Genomic DNA, 22,964 nt, shown 5'->3' with positions numbered 1-22,964 from the left:
TATTAATGGATTATTAAGTATACTATTGCAGAGGCAGATGCCATTTCTAATAGAAGGTAGGAATTCGAAAATAATTATTCATTTCTAATGAATCTTTCTATCAAACCCCTATAATTTCAAATTATAATCGACCCCCAAACTGCTAGCAACTTGGAAACAATAATTAATAATTAGTTTTATGCATAATATAGTTATATCAGTATTTCTATCGACTCCAACCTCTTAGTAATTTCGAAAACAATGACATAATATCTATTTTGATACATGTATTATTTATATAATTAATTTTGTTGTAAATATTTCTATCGACCCCCCATCCTTTAGTAATTTCGAAAAACCAATAACACAATAACTAGTTTGATTCATATTATTTATATAATTAATTTTGTTGTAAATATTTCTATCGACTCCCAACAATTTTAAATTATAAGCGACCCCCAATTGATTAATAATTCGAAAACAATAATTAATAATTAGTTTTATGCATAACATAGTTATATAAATATTTCTATCGACCCCCAACCTCTCAGTAATTTGAAAAAACAATAGCATAATAACTTTACGTTTGATACATATTATTTATATAATTAACATGTTCTAATTTATAAGCGACCCTACAATTAATAACATGGTAACTAATTTGATACATATACTTTACATAATTATTTACTTGTTGCACTTATTCTATCGATTCCCAACAAGTTCTAATTTATAAGCGACACCCAATATTTTAGTAATTTTGAAAGCAATAAAAATAGTAGTAGCTAGTTAACACATTTACTTTATGTAATTAATTATTCGTTAAATTTATTCTATCTCCTCAACAGTTTTAATTTCTAAGCGACCCCAAACCTTTAGTAATTTCCAAACAATAATACATATTAACTAACTTAACACATTTACTTATATTTTAACCAGTGGACCAATTATCTAACTTCGATCGCAAAATTTCGCAATTATTTATTGTTGTGAAAATGACGTCATCTGTAAAAGCAATTAGATTCATTAGATTCGTACTAGTGGATTAGTTACCTAATATTCCGCAAATCACCTAATATTCCACTAGTCACCTAATATTCCATAAGTCCCCTAATATTCCACTAGTTACCTAATATTCCACAAGTCACCTAATATTCCACTAGTCACCTAATATTCCATAAGTCCCCTAATATTCCACTAGTTACCTAATATTCCATAAGTCCCCTAATATTCCACTAGTTACCTAATATTCCACAAGTCACCTAATATTTCACTAGTTACCTAATATTCCACAAATCACCTAATATTCCACTAGTTCCCTAATATTCCACTAGTCACTTAATATTCCACTAGTCACCTAATATTCCATAAGTCCCCTAATATTCCACTAGTTACCTAATATTCCACAAGTCACCTAATATTCCACAAGTCACCTAATATTCCACTAGTCACTTAATATTCCACTAGTCACCTAATATTCCATAAGTCCCCTAATATTCCACTATTTACCCAATATTCCACAAGTCACCTAATATTCCACTAGTCACCTAATATTCCATAAGTCCCCTAATATTCCACAAGTCACCTAATATTCCACTAGTTACCTAACATATTCGTAAACTTATTTTCATAATAGTATAACATATTAAATTACATATATTTGCTACTCTCATCATATTTTAAAACCAATTCACTCAGTCACAGACTCCAATTGTGATCAAGTGTTCGAAATGATCTATTTTAATAAAATTTTACTTATACCCCAATTCTGACATCCTGGTAATCCTGGTTACGGCGCCACACCAATTGTAACGTTCCCCCTTACCTAGGAAATTTGAACTAAACTCCCTCTCTAAATATCGGAGGAATTAGCTAAATATAATAGATCATATAACTTTGGAACACTCAATCTTTAATCATTTGGCCATATAAATAAATTATTGTGATCGTCTAGTATCGGTGGACCCGTTGTGTATATGTAGTAACTATAGATTCTTTTATTGGTATATGATGGAGTAATAACTGCGAGATAAATACATATCTCAATAATACAAATTATGATACAGAGTATATGTTATGAATAATAATTATAAGGTATATATTTGAATCATTGAACCATTATGATTTTAATAAATAAGGTGGGATATGCAAGGTAGGGTTGCAATATGCACCATTTGAAAGTGAAATGGGATGAGTATTCTCAGCACCAAAACAAGATTAATTTATATTATTAATTCAACATTACAAGTGGTTTCACCAAGCTTGCGATGCTTAAAGTAGGTAGATAAAATATAGTTGCCATAGGCAGATCGAAACTGAATTCAGGATCACTCACGACACAGAAGCTTACTTATGGATATTGACTCCTTCGGTTCTATGTGGCGATAGAGAGACTGTCAAAGAGACTGCCCGATCTCGAAACTAAATCCCAGCATCACTCGGTCACGTAGCTTACTTAATGGGGAATACCCTTCGGCTATATATAATGTGACATTGGAGATCAGACTGTAGATACAGTACGAGTCGTAACAGAAACTAGGAGGTCAATCAAATACCAGAACTTACTAATGGATAATCCTTTCGGCCCTATAATGTGACATTGGAGATCACCAGTAATTGCAGTACGATAAATAATAATAATAGAGTAGTGTGATAGCTCAATGCCATCAACATCACAATATTGGTCAATCCAATATATAATGTTGATAATTGATATATTACAAACATAGTTTTAATTATTAACGTTTCTAAGGACTGTATATATTTTATATTATATTTTTAGTTACAAGAGAAACTACGGTCGCTGATGGTAAAAGACATATATTTCAAAGTGACAATAAAAATCGAACGAAACATAAAATATTTAAATATATATATAAAAAAATATAATTATCATATAAAAAGGTGCGTTATGCACATGCTCCCACCCTTAACAAATAGGGATGATTTTCTTAATTGGTCTACGTAGCACACCTGCCTGAGTACTAACGTCTACGACCCGTGTCACGCCATCCTTACCCGGATACATAGCTGTAATTCGGCCTTTAGGCCAAGTACCTCTAGGTAGTGTGCCGTCAACGACTATAACGATATCTCCAATTGAAACTTGTGGCACTTTACCTACGAATTTTCTTGGTGATAATGTAGGTAGGTACTCGGTTATCCACCTTTTCCAAAAATGATCCGCCATACGTAGTGCTCTCCTCCAGCCTGCTCTACTACATATATCGCTGTCCGTTAAATTGGCTGGGATGGGACGTCCTGAAGAGTAACCAAGCAGAAAGTGTGATGGTGTTAGTGCCTCTGGATATTGGGGGTCGCAAGCCACGTGTGTTAGGGGGCGTGAGTTTACCAGTGCTTCTGCTTCACAAAGTAATGTGGAGAATACTTCATCAGTAGGTGATCTAATATTGTTGCCCAGAGTTACTTTTAAGGCTGTCTTTACGGACCTCACGAGTCTCTCCCAAGACCCTCCCATGAATGGAGCAGATGGAGGTATGAATTTCCACTTAATCATTTCTCCAGCCGCAAAATTGGAAGTTACTTCTGAATACAAGGCTCTCAGCTCCCTGTTTACTCCCACAAAGCTAGTTCCATTATCAGAATGGATTTCCGAAGGTGTTCCACGGCGAGCTATGAAGCGTCGTAATGCCATTATAGCAGCATCTGATGAAAGTGAGTGGACGATCTCAAGATGGATTGCTCGAACTGACAAGCATGTGAATAGAGCCACATAACGTTTCTCTCTTCTACGCCCAACTGCTACTGTTACGGGCCCAAAATAATCTAGACCTACAAATGAGAAAGGTCTGCAGTGGTGAGCGAGTCTGGCTGTTGGAAGATTACCCATAGTCGGTTGATATGTCACAGAACGGCGAACTTTACAAAATTGACAATTGAAGGCTACTGATCTAACTGTGCTTCTAAGATTTAAAATCCAGTAACGTTGTCGTAGCTCGTTGACAACCATTTCTGTGTTGGCGTGGGCTGCCTTGCGGTGATAATGTAGCACGAGTAGCCGGACAGTAGGGTGTTTTCCATCAAGCAATATCGGAGATTTCATATCTTCATTTATGTCGGAAGCTGCTACGATACGAGTGGATAGTCGTAATATGTTGTTTTTATCAATAACAGCTGGTAATTTTGATAATCTGCTACGGTGTGACACAGGTATACCGATTGTAATAGATTTTATTTCTTGTGAGAACGAGTCTAATTGGCTTCTACGTAACACGTGATTTTCTGCTAAAAGTAAATCGTCCGAGCTTAGTGTGCTACGTATATTATTACATTGCTGATTAATGTTTGGATTGAATGGTGAATGAAAAGTGAAAATGTGGCCTTCTACTTTATGAATGAGTTCTATATTAAGGCCTTTTTTTCTTAATGAGACCAAACGTAACAATGATAAGTAACGGTGAGCATAGCCTGTTGTACGAACTAATCGAATCCATGAACTAAAACGTCGCGCGTCAGCTGAAATCGGACTATGCAACACCACCGTTTCATTAATGAGATGAGTATGAGTTTCGAGTTGAGGAGCGATATCAATAGGGTGAGCATGAGTAACACTAGGTTCTTTTGGCCAATCGGAAGTAAGAAGAAAGTTAGGTCCCTTTATCCAACGCGAGTCTGGAGTTAATGGACCTCGGTCCAAACGCGTCGTATCGTCAGCAACGTTAAGACTAGTAGGAACCCAACGCCACTCACTGACATCCGTGAGTTCAATTATCTCACCTACTCTATGAGCTACAAATGTTTTGTATGATCGTGAATCATTGCGAAGCCAACCCAAAACATTCATTGAATCGCACCAAAATGTGCGTTTTATAGGTTTAAATTTTACTGCTTCTACAATGGTCGTAGCTAAACGTGCGGCTATTAATGCAGCTTGTAATTCTAATCTAGGAATACTAGATGGTTTCAAAGGAGCTACACGTGACTTGCTACAGACCAAAGCGAGTTGTACGTCTCCGTTAGAGTATGTAAAGCGCCAATATGCTACTGCTCCGTAAGCTTGGGCACTGGCGTCGGCAAAGACGTGTAACTCGGTTTGACTTGGTTGCAAAAAATGATGATTATAACAACGCGGAATTTTTATCTTGGCGGTAGTAATTAAATCCTGAAACCAATTATTCCATGCAATGGTTTCAGAGTTAGGGAGCTCGATATCCCAGTCTAAATTCATTCGCCAAGCATTTTGGAGTAAAATACGACCGCGAATAACGATAGGCGCGAGGATTCCTAACGGGTCGAAAACTCGCATGATTAAAGATAATATTACACGCTTGGTAAGCGGATTGGGCAAGGTCTCTTGGCCTTGTTTAATTTGGGTATTAAAACCTATGAGATCTCTAGAAGGGTGCCAGTATAATCCTAATGCACGGACGCATGGTGACAGGGACGGAAGATTTGCTAGATCGATGTTAATGTCAGATACTGATTCCGATAAAAGATGTTTTGGTAATAAACGAAGTGCATTCGGGTCATTCGATACCCATCCGCGCATTTCCAGTCCCGCACGAGCATGGACATGGACAATATCGGCAGCTAACTGAGCAGCTCTATCACTGGAATCTACCGAACCTATATAGTCATCCATATAAGTGTCATATATAATGCCATGCACTGCTTCGGGATATTGATCTTTAACTTCTAAAGCGTTTTTATTTTTCATATATATAGCCGTAAAGGGACTCGACACTGCACCAAAAATCATAGAGGACATCCTGTAGGTAGTTATGGGTACATTAGGGTTATCACGCCACAAAAACCGTTGCGCATCCCTGTCTTGTTTAATAATTTTAAATCTAGGAAACATTTCTTTAATGTCAGCTGTCATCGCTACCTTTCCTTCTCTAAATCGAAGCAAAATATCGAATAATGATTGTAATAAATCTGGCCCTGTAAGTAAAAGTGAATTTAAACTAACCCCTTTAATTTTAGCGGCAGCATCATGGACTACACGCAGTTTTGCCGGTTTGTTAGGATTCACTACGCCAAAATGAGGTAAAAACCAACATACGGAATTCGAAGACGGCTCATTCTGACATATTTCAGCGTAATCTTTACTAACGAGGTCGTGAATATTTTGTCTATAACGCTCAGCGTAGCCTGGGTCACTAATCATTTTCTTCTCCAAACTTAAAAAACGAGATAAAGCAAGAGAATAACTATTTGGTATAATAGGGTTGTCAGGTTTCCATAATAAACCTACTTCAAACCTACCACATGGAAGGCGGTTGGCAGTGCGCTCTAAAATTTCGATAGCGCACGCATCTGCTGTACTGCGTGGTTCTTTTTTACTAATACCTATTGAATCTAACCTATAATAATTCTTAATAAGGTTTTCTAATGAACTATTGTCAGTAGATGGAAAGTCAGACTCGTCAAATAGAACATAATTCACTATGTCGACCGGACTTGTCCTACTACTGCGAAAACCGAACAATACCCAACCTAAAGCAGTTCTAATTGCAGCTGGCTGCGACTTTGTACCATTCCGTACGCATTGAGGAATAGTGAGATGCCAGTTGTCAATACCGATCACAATCTTTGGTTGTGCATCATCGTAACATAAAAATGGTACTAAGTCAGAAAGATAAGAAAATTCATTAATATTTTTAGGATAAATTGATTGTCTAGCTAACTGTAAATCTTTAATAGAACGGGCCTGTCTAACCTGATGTATTTCATCCGTGTGACAACCCTTAATGTTGAAATTGACATACTCTATTTTTGTATATTTTGACAACCCCCCAACGCATTTTAAGTGAGTTTGTACACATGGACCCCGTGCTCCAATTTGAGCTGCGAGTTCCGAATCTATAAAAGTAGATGTGGACCCGTCGTCCAATAAAGCATGAGTATTGATACTACCACGTGGACCAGAGATCGTAACAGCTATTATTTTTAAGAAAGGTCGATAATTCGGATGTTTATTATTATTACATGGTGAAAACGAACTACTAGCGTGAGCAACGAAATCAGTCGTCTCTTTGCTCGAGGATTCATCAGAACTCTCAAGTTCCCCAGAGTGAGGAGTGGAAGACGATTCACCTTGTTCATCCTCATTTTCAACCACATAGGCAATATGTAATAATTTATGATGTCTAGAATTACATTTTTCATTGGTACAAATCTCTTTAGAAATATCACAGTTTTTATAATTGTGCAAACCTTTTTTGAGACATTTGTGACAAAGTTTTTTCCCTTTTACAAATTTCCACCTGTCATCAACTGACAATGTCTTAAAATCACAACAATGAGACAAACTATGTTCGTTATTACAAAATAAGCATATCTTTTTATTGTTGGATATGGGATTTGATGATTTTTCATGATTTTCAGACAGATAAATATACGGGGCCGTGGACGTAGATGGTTTGTATGTGTTAACTGTGTGGACTTTGTCGGCTTTTTTAGGGTAATTAATAGGCTCATTGAGAAGACCGAACTTGAGTTGTAGGTCCACCTCTTGTGCAAGGAAGGAGGCTAGCAGCTCAAGTTTAGTAGTCCTCTGGGTGAAATGAGTAGCTGCGTAGTCAGCCCATCGTGTTCGTAATAGAGGAGTAAGTTTACTAAGTACCGATTGAAAGAGCTCTGGTGATTCCAAGTAGGGTCTTTGTTCTAAAAGTCTCATTACCTCCACTGAATTACGGACGCGGCAAGAGAATTTATGAAGATCACTAGAATCGGTGTTGACCTTTGGTAACGAACGGATTGACGCAACTTCTTGTAGGACAATTAATTCAGGTCTGCCAAATCTTAATGCTAAAGCCTGTATTACCTCGATAGGGTCTCGCGCAGAGACTAGCAGTACCGCCACAGAATCTTGTGCCGCTCCTCGCAGCGCCATACCAATCCGAGTCAAGTTGTCCGAAGCCGAGTATGCTGATTGTGTATTGTCATATACACGCTTGAAGGTCAACCAGTCCAAAGGCTTCCCGTCAAAGACCGGAAGACGCCCGTCTCCAAACGTCTTGTGCTTATTATTATTTGATAATGAGGTGATGGCCTGTGCTAATAAGGTTATGTCACTAGGCGATTTTTCAATTGAAGAAATGGGTTTAATTGTAGTTGAACTACAAATCGGCCTCGCGGGGCTTCTACTAATTATTAAATCGTTAGTCATATGTTCTTTTAAGACAGGACGGAGAACGTTTTGAGAGTTTGTGGCAGGCATAGTATAGGTGCTATTACGTGTCTGTAGAGGTGCTGGAATTGCCGCAGAACGATTTATTTTATTAATAGCTGATTCGCTACAAGGAACATTTATATTAATGTTCTGCGGTTGCAAATCTACGTCTATCGTAGTTATAGCAGTGTCTAAACATGTGTCTAGCCATTTCCGAACCTCCCTATTAGAAATATAACTTTTGGAACGACGACTACTACGTACGCTACCTCTTTCCTCCAAAGCGGCAATTTGTGCTTCTTTTCGTAGTTCTAAAGCAGCGCGCTCTCGTTCCAATACGATACGCTCACGTTCGAGGGTAGCCCGCTCCAAGATTGCTATTTTTTGGGCATAGTCTGCTTCAATTTCTAGAGTACGACTTCTTATGGTAGCTGAAGAACCTGAAACAGAACTAGCCGCGCTGTTGGGAACTCCAACGGTTTTAGCGATTACACTCGACGAGGGAATGCCAGGGCTTCCGTGATGTACGGTAGAAGACTGGCCCTGTTCCACATCAGATGCACTCGTTTTTTTTGTTGAACGTGTCTTTACCATTGTCTTTGTTGGCGAGAGGACCAATATTTTAATTATTTATGTTTCTAAGGACTGTATATATTTTATATTATATTTTTAATTACAAGAGAAACTACGGTCGCTGATGGTAAAAGACATATATTTCAAAGTGACAATAAAAATCGAACGAAACATAAAATATTTAAATATATATATAAAAAAATATAATTATCATATAAAAAGGTGCGTTATGCACACATAGCATATAAAGTTCATAAATTTACTTAATACCAAGAATACTCAAGGAATTAAGAATTAGATATTTGTGAATAAGAGCTGGGCTCTAATATGATTGATTATATGTAAATTAGAATTACTTGCATGGCGAAGTAATCTTTATATTGATGAGATATTATAAGCGAGAACTATAAGTCCCATATCTGAAAATAAATGTCTGGATGCTCCACATAAAGAATCAACCAGAAGGTAATGTTTAGTTTGTAGAAGGACTGCATGTCCTGATATAGTAATCAGTAGAATTTGATTAATCACATAGTGAAATAATCATAATAATATAAATAATAGTGACAGAGGTCTGTGACCTGGATGATTGTTATGTATAGACAACCACTAGGTGGATAGTCGATATGATAGAGGACCGGAGTCCTGGATATAAAAGCCAAGGCTTGGTAATTGATAAAATGTTTAGCCATAAAATGGATAGTCATAAAATATATTTTCATTGAGGGCCGAAGCCCATAGATGTGATTATGTGTATGTATTTATATTTATATATGTATGTATATATACACATATAATATGTATATATAAATTAAAGGACTAAGAGTCCTAATATTATTATACTGAATATTTACGCTCAAGTAATTAGTATTTATTATTAAGGCCAAAGACCTTAAAATAAACCTTTATTTTATTGAATTGACTGGAACAAGAAGAATAATAATAAATATATTAATTGATAAAGAGCCGGAGTTCCATAAGAATTGATTGTAGAATAAAATTGTAATATTATTATTACCGATATCTATATGTATATGGTTGGTCTTGTATTTCAATATATTCAAAATTATATAATAATTTTGATAATGCATCGCCCACATGAATCCGATTGCCCAATGGGTGATTGATAGGAATGACTGGAGATGTTAAGATCCCATGTCTTATTTATAGTTAGTTTATATATTATTACATTGTAGTTTTATTAAATAAGAAACAATATAGTCTTATTATAATACTGGCTTAATTAGCAATTATACTTTTATATGTACATGTTTATTAAACCCACTAGTTATGATGACGATTAGCCTTCATACCGGCCACTGATGATTCAGGGAGAGAACCACAAGTGGTGCCCGAGACTTGTGACTCGGGTGTAGGTTTAAAGAGCTCTTTTAGAATGCATTAACACTCACCTTCACTACTTCTGGAAACCTCCCAGAATTCATCTAATAAACCTCCCAATGCCTACAATATTCACAGTTACATATATATTAATGTAATCTCTTACAACCCTAATTATTAATTTATGCTATTCATATAAAATATATTTAACATAAAGGTTGTTACAAAATTAAGTGCATATACACTTAATATTACTAATCTCAATGTGGTGATCTAATAAATGCATTCTTATACTTCAATATAATAATTCTATATTATAATTTAGCAATTCCTTTATTTATGAAATGCAAGATATATCTATAAGGAAGTCATAGTGAACCGCATTGCTATTGCTTCTGCTGGTTAATATAATTATATTCAATGGTTAATTCGTCTATTAATTACTTATTTAATTTGTGCAGTGTATAATAAGTTGTAATATAATAAATATAATGCGTCCTAAACTTTACTCACACAATGCTGCATATCCAGAGTAGCAATATATCTATATATTGATACACCAGCCATACAACATGCATACGATAAAACTTAGGGTGTGTCCTAGATAACCACTCAGTTATCAACTAAACAGAAATCCCTATTGGTTGTAGAAATCTCCACAGGGATCGTGGTCTAAAACCTTCATTACGAGCTTTGACCCATCTCTCCTCAAATGATGGAACATGTGACTTCATCATAAATTCATCGATCTGAGCCTCTCTCTCCCTCCTGATGAAAAACTTCCACAACCTATTTATTATAACTTCATTTACTTGCTAAAGTCTCCATAGAGATTTACGGTTCACATTTGATCATCATAAATTATTGGAAAATGTTACTTCAATAGTTTATTCATCGATACAAACATTTGCCTCCTTCTAATAAAGCCTTCAGCAAAAATATATATAAGACTCAAGGATCTTCCTCTCACTACATCTTCCGTGTAATGTAATACATATTCGAAATAGTAAACGTAATTTACTATCCCAAACAAGGAACACCACACAGCAAGACATTTAGTGTGAATAATGAAATATTTGAAATAAGTAATAAATAGTTGAAATAAGTGAATGAAATATTTATTTTTGATAAGTAACTGAACTATTATTAGCCATCATTATAAGTATAATAGGGTTTTACTATAACTTCCTTAATTTACTTTTAGTTTAGTCGTAGTAAATTTATTATTAATATAATTCTCATATAAAATATCAGAGTTATCAACAACTGTTAAAAAACAGAATTACATTCATTAGCATCTAACGAGTAAATATACACATTTAATATTAAACTCCTAACCTTTTAACCTAACTAAAGAAAATAAATCAATATAACTCAGATTTAGGTACAAATTGAGACTATTATCGTAATATAAGAAAGACACAAATAAACCATGCTCGTTAAATTTTATATTATAAGTAATTAAACTAAATCAATGTATTCGTCAACATATTAATTCCACGCAAATCATAAAATAAATAAACACATGTACATTTCCTAATTAACTTGGCAGTTTATCTAACATATCCCAATAATACAGTCAAATGAAAACAGACATACAGTATATTATGAGCACAATAAATAAAGTGAAAGAATTAAAATGACTTACCAATATGTTGACAAGAACGGATATTAAAGTATTAAAATCACTTACTAAAATCTCCTCATTTACGAATAGTAAAAAAGTTAAATATACACTTGTTACTCCTACGGAAGCTCGCCGACGACTAACCTTTCTTTTGATTCTTCATCCTTCCTAACAACCTTCTATCGACTTTGTTTTTGCCAAATATATATATCTAAACATAACTCAACGTGAGAACTTCGTTCTTAGGCATTTCACACTAATTATACAGGATGATTTTTAAATTTATTTTGTAACACTTTTCTTTATCCTAAATTTTATTTTGTTTTACAAATATTTTTCTTATATAAAATATAAACAACCATTTACCGAGTTTACATAATATATTTACTTGTTTATTAATTTAATGCTGATATAACATTATAATAAATCGCAAACACATATATAATATGTAATTAATATTAAAGTCTGTAATAAAAATAAAAATGTAATTTATAATTTACTTAATAAATCATTATAATTAGATAAACGTTAGTATTCATATATAACCGCTCATTCTGTTGATACTATTATTTTACATACTGTGTTTTTATGAAATTCTAATAAATTCCTTTCTATTATCAAAACCTGAACTAATGTTTCAATACAATTAATTCCTTAGAAGTCGTTTTCTATTTATCTATTTAAATCATGATCTCTTACAACGTAGTAAATTGGAACATCCTATGCATGCATGTCGGCTTTCTTTTGTTAAACACAAAGGATGCCGTTCTATTGTCCTATTTGCTAGTAAATATGTTTACAGAAAAATATTTAACAGTTCTTAATAGTTTTGTTTTTAACACACGTGTAATATCTGTAGATAGTGTGTTTGTCGGCCTTCTTTTTGACGAACACAAAAGGATGCCGCCCTATTGTCTTTTCTGCTAGTAACCATGTTTACATATATGCATTTAACAATTTTTAATGGCTTTATTTTGATACACATGTTATACCTATAGATAGTTATAGCGAACTATCCTTTTTCTGGTGTTGAAAGCTAAATACACAATATTGATTTTATTTAATATTTTGTACTATTTTACATATAACTTATTTTATGTATTTTATTTATCAAATAAGACGATGCTTCTACTACAATTATTTTGTCAATTAAATAACGGAATATATGCTAATTTATTCTATGTTTAGTTATCAAATACAATTTTTGAAGTGAATATTTTTAATATGTACATTTTTATTGTTATTTCCTTTTATCGCCCATTTTATGCAAAATATGACGTTAAAACTAAAATGAGTACTAGGCGAACCGTCACAATGTCATATGTTGAGTTTAACAACGTCTCTGATTCCCCATCTTTTATTACAAGCATGAAAATATTCATATATTTGTACTTATAATAATAATAAGGTTAGACAATTTACACAGTGCACCTAGTCTCAAGCTAAACAGTTGCACTTTTTGGTAAATACATACGTAATATTCATATAAAACACCCACACCAATAGAAACAATTATACTCATAAATACAAATGTTTGTCTTTATACCGTACGAGGGATCGTACCCGCGACCATCGGAAATAAACCGGTGTGCTAAATCGCTGGACAACCTAGAGTGTATTTATAACGAAATTTCCAAAGTATAAATGTAATAATTAAAAATAATATTTTCCTCTTGCAGTATTCAAACGCTTTGACATCAATCAACAGTCATCAACGGCGCCTAATTTTGGATTTTCCAAGGTCAGTAACTTGCCCGTAATTATCTTACTAAGTTTCAACTCTATCAACAATGCAGTTCAAGATTCTTATGATTCCCACGCCATAATTCCAGTTTTACAAATTCTCATTTCTTATACATCTTTTGTCTCGTTCGTGCTAATGGTTATATTGTGTTTTGGAAAGAGACACAGATAGATTGCTCCTAATCAGTGGTTGGGTAAGGTCGTATTAAAGGGGTGTGGTATGTGGAAACCCCTTATTAAGTTTAATTCAAAGGGTTTTAATCATAAGTTGGAAGCGATTTTTCATATTCACCTCTAATTATTATTTATTGTGCTATTTTTCTATTAGAATAATTTACGTAAAATATATTTATTCGTGTTTCATTAGTGTTTATTTTTATATATTATTATAAAATGTAGTTTATATCACTTTTGAATAATGTAGTAGTTCATGAGTTCATTTTGATTTTCATACTGAGCAGTATATTAATAAATATATAACCATAGAGATATTGAGTAGCACCATGTAGTCCAAAACAAAGCTTGTACCAAACAATTCTTATATACAAGTTTTTTATAGATATGTAATATATATAACTAGGGAAAATTCACACAACGCCATCTAGTCCCAAGCTAAGCAGAGCTTGTGTTATGGGTACTAGACAACTGATATAAATACATGGATACATTTTTTTTAAATAAATACATATTATACATAGAAAACACCCAGACCGATACAAACAATCATACTCATGATTACAAATGTTTGTAACGTGCGAGGAATCGAACCCACGACCATCGGATAGTAAAGCGGTGTGCTAAACCACTAGACCACCGAGGCTGTCAACATTTAGGAGCATAAGCACTGGCTGAATGCTTTCACTCTGTATTTCTTATATTCTATGATACGGTGTATTAAAATGTATTTGAATCAATCTAGTCGTTTAACAGGGTTGAGTAACAATCATTAAAATTCCCAAACATCTAATAATAATAAGTAACCCTAGACAATTAACATAACCCCACCTAGTCCCACGGTAAGCAAAGCTTGTGTTGTTGTTACTAAACAACTGATATATTTTTTTCTTATAAATACATACATAGACCAATACAAACAATCATACTCATGTTTGCACCTTGCGAGAAATCGAACCCTTGATCCCCTTGATCGAAGGTAAAACGGTGTGCTAAACCGCTATACCACCGAGGCATATAACATACAATTTTCAAAGTTTCACATTATACTAATAGCGGGAATATTAAACGTTGTAGATTGAAGATAAAATAAATTCATGTTGTTAACAGGCACTCAACGGGTTTCTAATGATGATGACACAAAATGGGAAACTGTTGTACATATCAGACAACGCTGCTGAATATCTTGGACATTCTATGGTAAGTGCAATTATAATTATAAAATATTTAATTGACCTTAAATAAAATAATTAATTTACGTATAATTAGGAAAAATCACGGGATCTTATACGTTTTATTTATTTTTATTGATAGGGAGCTCAATATAAGTATGAATAATGAGCGCATAAAATTTAAAACAATAATTAATGAATTATGTTAAAGTATTAAAAGAAAGTATTATTTAATAAAATGCTTAATTGGTTATATAAGTTTTTTTTTGTAATTGTGTAATTAATTATATATGTCCACAATAAAGTTAACGCCAATTTCATTTATAATATAATTATATTAAATACTAATTCTACATATTATGTGCTCCATAAGTTACAGAGAAGTTATTGTAAATTCTAGAACTAACACCTATTATCACCAGGTATAACGCAAACTTTGCCATCTATTGTAGTTATTTTTTACTATTGATTAAATAATATTATATGTATGTATGTGTACTTCATTGTTATAGTACTGTGTATATGACGTATATGACAATAACACGTGAATGTGAATCCAATAGCAAAAAGCATCCTATCTAACCCTAAATGCTTTCTCGATATTTGATTCTATGATTTCAAATTATATATATAATTAATTTAGTAATAATATATTTAATATTATATTTAATTAATAAATGCTTAACAAGATAAAATTTATATACCTGTAAAATAGTCTAAATATTATATATCACATAAGTTATATTATTTTGGTATCTGGTACCCTTTTTATACCTATGATTACAAGTCAATCATAGGCAATATTGTGCAAATGCTTTTACAAACCACAGATCTAAAACAGATTCTCCATCTTATAGGATCTGTATAGATCACATCTCAACAACACGCCGGTGGGTCCAAGAGCAAAACGCACCGTATCTGACCCCAAATAGTTCCTCGTTAGCGGGCGTCCGCGCCGGTAAATTAATCACCATGTTTTATTGTTCGGTGCGCCCGCGCCGGCCGCCGCCGTCGCCGCGCCTTTTGTAAACTATAGCACTGTATAGGCTGCTCTTTTATTAGATTGCCAGTCATGTCAATGCGATATAAGGAAGTTGATTTTTTTAATACTTTTTTAATGAACGAACGGAACGTAAAATAACTAGGACGTCCTCCAGCTACATGGTGGACCAGAATGAGTAATTAAGATGATTTCCATGGATGCGACGGAAAAGTTTCCCGACTCCAGGGCAGATTGTCTTGGCGCCGCAAAATTAAGAGATCCGATTCCACATAAAATGGGTTTTTTTTTAATGCGGTACTTTATTTCGGTCGATATTAAATTTGTTCATCAAACTTAATATCATCTTAATTATGCCATTCTATTCCACTGGACATAGACCTATTAAATTTACAAAACTCATGTTAAATAATCACGGAATTGGCTTTTTTTCTCCAATAATTTTATTAATACATTGTTATGATTTAAATGACTCAATCACAAATGTAGCTTTTTACATAATAATTAAAAATCTGGCTAATTTTCTATATCTTATGTACCCGTCATCCAATTTGTTTTAAGTTTTCGTAGGAACTATATTACTTAAATGAATTTTATCTACAACATGACATAGCTATTGATAAATAATTTATTGTATCTGTATAATTTCAAGTAAATGAAATTATAACATAAAAAAAATCAAGCTGTATATATTATGTTTTTGGCGGTGTCGGTCCGTGTGAAACGAAGCTACCACCAATGTACACCTAATGATAGCCAGTCAATATATTCAAATTGTGATTAATAACCACGCCACAATGTTGGCACAATGGTCTATCAGAATTGGACTAGCTTAAGGTGATGAATCAACGCATATTATATATCACTAGCTGCTTCCCGTGACCTCGTCTGCTTATTTTGAGATGAATTATAGCTTATATGCAATGGTTTTATGAAGATGGTCATATTAAATTTCATTAAAATTAATATTTTCATAACAATGGATAATAATATAATGAATTTATGTACATACAGAATACGTATTTCTTCAGGGTAAATGCGACGCACTCGCAAACAGCCTGTCGCCACCCATTGACATTAAAATATACATTTTTTATTTTTCGTCCAGCAGTTAAAAGTTACAAACAGACAGACTGTGACACACTTTCGCAATTGTAATATTAATGTAGATTTAACATATAAATATTTCAGTATTGACAAAATTAGCGTATGATCATCGTAGATCATTAGCTTATGATCTACGATGATCATACTCTAATCTAAATATATATAACTCAAAGGTGACTGACATCGTGATCTATCATAAAATTTGGCATGCAAGTAGATGTTATGACGTAGGCATCCGCTAAGAAAGGATTTTGTTTAATTCTACCCCCAAGGGGATAAAATAGGGGATGAAAGTTTGTATGAAACTTTATCAATTTTAAACCGATCGGGCTGAGACCTTGAAAGCATAAAGCTACTACGACGTAGGCATCCCCTAAGATAGGATTTTGATAAATTTCACCACAAGGGGATAAATTAACGAGCGAAGCCGCGGGCAAAAGCTAGTTTTGAATAAAATTGACCATGAAAATCATTTTGCGATTAATCTACAATCATGATCAAATTGATATATAAGTTTTGTAGAATGCTAAATTATCCTTTCTAATAAAAAAAATTAAAAACAATTTAAAAACGGCGAAACTATAAAAATACAACACAATTTAGTACCGTTTTAAAATTAAGTTTATCAAAGTTTACATCAAAATTCTACAAATCAAAACACAACTACATTTAAACAGCACCGCTATTACTCGTATATTAATCTCTGATATGTATCTGCCACAATTAAGAATAAATGAGTAGCATTATCGTCAATCGGCCTCTTAATCTTATCTCGCGTACTTTGTTTTACTTGGTTTCCACTCAATCGCACAGCTGATTCTGTTTTGATTGGCCGCCCGCAAGCGTTGTCAGATGTCAATAAGATAGGCCAGTCACTAACGAACTAAATGTCATGCTATCTATATGTACCGATTGAAAAAAAAAGCAAATGCAAACGTCAATCAAAAATGTAGTAGCTGATTGATTCGATTCATTTACTAATCGATATTGTATAACACGGAAGTTAACTTCTTGTGAAAGATTTACTTATGTATAAACGAATATTCAATTATAAATTAACATTTTCAAAGAGAATAAAATTCATAGGAGAGTGTTGAGGCTCAATGGTTTACTACCTTATATTTCGCTCAATAAATCTGGCCAATATCAAAAAGATTACTTTGTGTAACAACTTATATTTCTGACTCCAGTTAAGGAAACACTGATATAAAACTAAAAATTATTGTGAGTGAAGGCTGTGCTGCCATCCCCTATCATGTTAGATTAAAAATATGACGAGCGAAACGTGGGCATGTCAAGTGTTGCGTTCACTACAACATCGAGAAGAGACAATGCCTCTGACTACCCCATCTGGTATAACAGGCGTGACGGTATGTTGTATATTATTAATATGTTCTTGCAGAAGAAATAATTTCGGACATTATCAACAGTCAACGTCGTGGACTCAACTCTTACTATGCCCACAATTCGCTGGTTACATTTTATTTCGTGTGTGTAAATATCAAACTGGACAAGCCTACTGCATCGTTGGCCTAAATATTTTTTCTGTCAGCTAGGCCAGCTCAGAACCTTTAAGATCTAAGTTCCTTTACGAATCAGGTAAAGCTTTCATACTACAAAAACTCTTTACAACTGATAAAAACTATTTTTTTTATGAGATTGATTGGAGATTAGTCGGGAGGTGGTAATAATCACAATTTTCATTTTCCGACCCATATTGCAACGCCTCCTAATATCAATATTGTTAGTGACGTAACACATTCGTATAGTTATGTGAATAAAATCAAACCAATAGTCTACATTTTTAGATGAGGAGTTAAAATAAGTCTCTACTCCTCTTCGATTAATCATTTCAATGATATCGTTAATTATGCAACACTAAAAGTTAAACAAAAAAACTATCGGCATTTAGTATTAATTAATCCAATAGAAGAACATAAACGCTATACAATAAGGCTGCAGTCGTAAACATCGGTGTCGCAGTGGGCCTCACTGCCCGCGATATTTATGTTCGCAACACTGTTGCAGGACCCTTTTGCAAAATGTATACTGACCCTTAAATTACCCAGATCACTGTATAATCAACAAGTCCTATATACTACATGATTGATTCGCGTCGTTACAGTGTCTATCTAAGTACATTACGACAGTAAATTGCGTATTATATAATAGTAAGCATCGTGGTATACTCTACAAAACCGAGGTCGATATTCCCATAATGGCCAACATCAAAATAAAATATGTACTCACAAATTAAATTTGTAAATAATAAGTCTACAGTCTCTATAACAACTTAATAAAAACTAATTATATTGGATTTAATTACATTGACATTTGTTTCCTAAAAATATTAATGATATATTTAAATTTGGAATATATTTTATTTACGAATTTTTGTCAATTTTGACTCTTCTATTATTCCATTGAAATATTAAATTTGCCTTCCTTATTATAATTAATTAATTAATTAATTTCGCGATACAATTATTTAATAAAGCGATAGAATAATATTTTAAGTTAGGTAATTAATTTAACTATTGTTATTTTTTTAAAGTATTTATTTCGATACAAATATACATGCGATTTTACTGAACATAACCTATTATAGCTGAATAGAATATACTTACATTGTTTCACTATGTCCATAATTATGATTCATGTTACCACAGTCATACAAATTATATTCAGTATCTCTTCTATGTACCACATAATACATAGGTAATCATGATACCCATTTCCATAAATATGGTCTTCACAACATTGTGTAGCTATGAGTATATACTTACAATTGATACTTGTCGAGGTCAAATCGTCAATTTATCAAGACTAGCATTGTAGCAAATCTTGAGAACTACCAAACTTTGCTCACGGGTTTTACTTCTAAAAATATTTATACTTTCCATTTATTTATTAATTCATAATTGCCATGCATCGCAAGAGCTCCACCGATAAGAGTGTCGGTTTGCTTAGCTCTTGCCACTTTCCACTATCTTCCATCATGCTCTTTAAATGTTGATACGATACGATTCCAATTTTGTTTTTAATTCGCTCGATGTATTGAATGCTGTGTCTTCGTCTTCCCCCACCGCTCTTTCCTTCTATTTTTAATCCACCGCTCGTCTCTTTTTAATCAACCGGACTTATTTTCGTAAAGCAAGAAGTTTGGCAGCTAAATCGGTGGGACAATGACTACAGACTTTGTAGAAAATCTCCTTCTGTCAATTTATTACGATTTCAATTCTTATAGAATAACATATTACCTAGACGATGTCATCGCAAAAATCTGTAACAATTAGTGCCTGACTGTATCTGCCCTATCACCCATAACTCATCCATCTCTCCTTTCCCACGATACTGTTCTTATAATCCGTAATGTAATGATCGATACCGACTATTATTACTACAAAAAACGTATTAAACCTTAATTACACTAAGATAAAGTCGAACGTCCAACGAGATGACCCCAACCTCCCAGCAATATTTTATTGTTATTCGACAATTAAGATTAATGATAAGGCAATAAGTACTTAATTCAAATATCTAGTTAAAAACAATGCTGGATCGTTAATACGCTGTTTATGAGATCAAATTTGTGTGTGGGTGTGTCTTATTAGATGTAACAGTATTTTTGTGTTCATAATTTATTGATTATATGTGCACGAAGAAATTACTGCTTGTTAGATCTCCGTAAATTGTTAAAGCAGATTAAAGCCCGCGATAGACTTTATCAAAATTCGTTTGCATAGAGTACCTCTGTCTACTTATTTGAACCGCACAAGCAGGATGCTATGTCAGCTGTGTTTCGCTTAAAAGATGAGATATGGCAGTGAAATTATAGGATAAGGATCATGACATGTTAGCCCTCCGTATTAGCAACGTTTAAGTGGTATCACCAGCGTTACAATATAACGGGATATCCGTAGTGCTGTTTATGCTTATATATAATATTGTATTTTCAAACTGTGTTCAAACATTATTCAAACTGAAAGAACAGCTGTTTAGTGAAACTTCTCCAAATCTATTAAATTAACTTGCCATCCGCCCAACGAGCTTCAAAGCCACACACGTTGTACATGAACAATGCAACGCACAATTCAATATGCAAACCGAACAATAATAGCAGACAATACTCTTTCGTCGCCCTAACCACCATGGCGATTTATTGATGTTCACTATTAAATACCTTTGTAATAAAACCAACCAATAATTCCTGACCTATTGTATTATAAACCGAAATCCTCACAACACCTGCACTTGTATAAACAACTCGAGGCAGGGGAGGTTTAATTATAATGGTTCGCTTACGCATCTTAAGGTTTGCACCAGCCTTAGGCGTAGTAGTTTATCATTGCCATTGTGTAACTGCCCTTTGTTATTCTGAAGGAATACTGAAGTGACTTTTCGCGGATATATCGATATTATTCATAATGTCAATTGTGATCGGTATCTTGTATATATTAGCATATAAAAAAGAAAATTAAATGTTTTTAACAAAACACAAGTAGATTTGATTTTATTGAAAGACAAGGAAAACTATAATTCATGCAAATGACATCAAAATATCTTTTGTCATGTAGAACTTACAGTTACAGACAATTTTATTCCTAACGAACTATACTTTTGTAATAACTCTTGATATATCATAATAATGATAACTTTTATTAATAACTATAATAACTATTATTAATAACTTAATAATTTTAATTTACATAAATATTTAAATACAAGGCCTTATTTCCCTTCTACAAATGATATTTCATATACCAGTATATTGTTATACCATATTTTTTACTTTTTTACTAAATTAACGTTTTATTCTAAAGAAACTTTTAACAGTACAATGTATTAATGAAGAAAAATCTAAAGATAAATTTGAAAGCTTAAAATGTACATGTATTAAGTATTTTATTAATTACTAAATATTCAAATGTGTATAAATGACTGCTGTGTACATACATCAAATAAAATGTAGATATGATATGAGAGATATATGTATATTAATTTGTAAAACAATTAGAAACTGTATGTTGCTTGTCATTAATCTACATACGCACTTTGTTTGTTTGTTTGTTCAACATTTATTATACACCGGCGTTGACTCGGAACTTGGTTGTAAAGTAATTGACGTAGAACTTAATATGTTAATACATATGCAAGCGTGAAACGGAACGGCATGATTTATTAACTGTAACACGAATGGTTGAAACAGATTAAAGTGTGTTTAGTTTTTATAGAGAGATGATTAACACTTCGAGGATTAAGTAGTAGTTTGTTTATCTACTTTATTTATTTCAGGCAAATTAATATATTTTTTTACAATATTGGCCCATATTATGTACACCTGAAGGACTAACATATGTAGAAAATATTAATATAGACTTTATGGTCACCATAATCACTATAGCACGGTAGCGGCGGTACACAACTTCCTTCGGCCAGTAGTCTTCCTTCTTGAAAGTGGACAGCATGTTTGTGACATGTGACGCACTGGTAGCAAACTCCGCTACTGTCTTCCACGGCGGTGCACCGCAGGCCTACATGGCAAACTAAACTTAGCCTATTTTAAGAAGTAATAGTAGCCCCATCATATTTATTTCAGAAATGTAATGTCGGAAAAATGTTAATGATGATTCACGAGTATAATACAGTGACGCCCCTAACCAACTCTCTTACAATAGTAGCGATAATCGTCATTTAATCGCTCTAATAAAAACAATATAAAAATAATAATACTTTCAGAGTATTTTCTGCTAATAAATTCTGTAAAAATTAAGCAGAATTATGTAAGCAGGTTACATTTACACACAGTCGTATTTTAGCATAATACTGTAACATCTCTATACCGTCCATAGTACACAGCATCTACAACAGCACCATTGTTTTCTTGTTACACTGACATGAAACTGTTGTTTATCCTGTACTTATACTGCGTTTAGACTCAGGCTAGCGCCACATTTAGCGATTCTTCTATTGCTAATTTTCTTCTCAGGAACTAAACGTAATTTATATGGAAAGCGTTATTTTTCGATGTCTATGATACTATTATTTGCTATTAGAATCGGTTCCAAACTATATACATTAGTGAAAGTGTTAGTAAAATTAGATACGAAT

The 22,964-nt window shown here is 33.3% G+C and overlaps 1 protein-coding gene across 1 annotated transcript in view; it reads left to right on the top strand.

Moving 5' to 3' along the window:
- Window positions 1-22,964, top strand: part of LOC131852090 (PAS domain-containing protein cky-1) — a 124,177-nt gene that overhangs the window by 34,837 nt on the left and 66,376 nt on the right. Inside the window, exons 2-3 of the mRNA XM_059202714.1 lie at window positions 13,337-13,398; window positions 14,685-14,774. Coding sequence (XP_059058697.1) covers window positions 13,337-13,398; window positions 14,685-14,774 — 152 coding nt within the window. The remainder of the gene's footprint in view (window positions 1-13,336; window positions 13,399-14,684; window positions 14,775-22,964) is intronic.

Source organism: Achroia grisella, unplaced genomic scaffold, assembly GCF_030625045.1.
Source record: "Achroia grisella isolate CSIRO2021 unplaced genomic scaffold, CSIRO_AGI_Agris_v1 utg840, whole genome shotgun sequence".
In the NCBI taxonomy this organism is placed as follows: domain Eukaryota; kingdom Metazoa; phylum Arthropoda; class Insecta; order Lepidoptera; family Pyralidae; genus Achroia; species Achroia grisella.
Note: the sequence above shows the minus strand (reverse complement) of the source record. Positions and strands in the feature narration are given on the sequence as shown.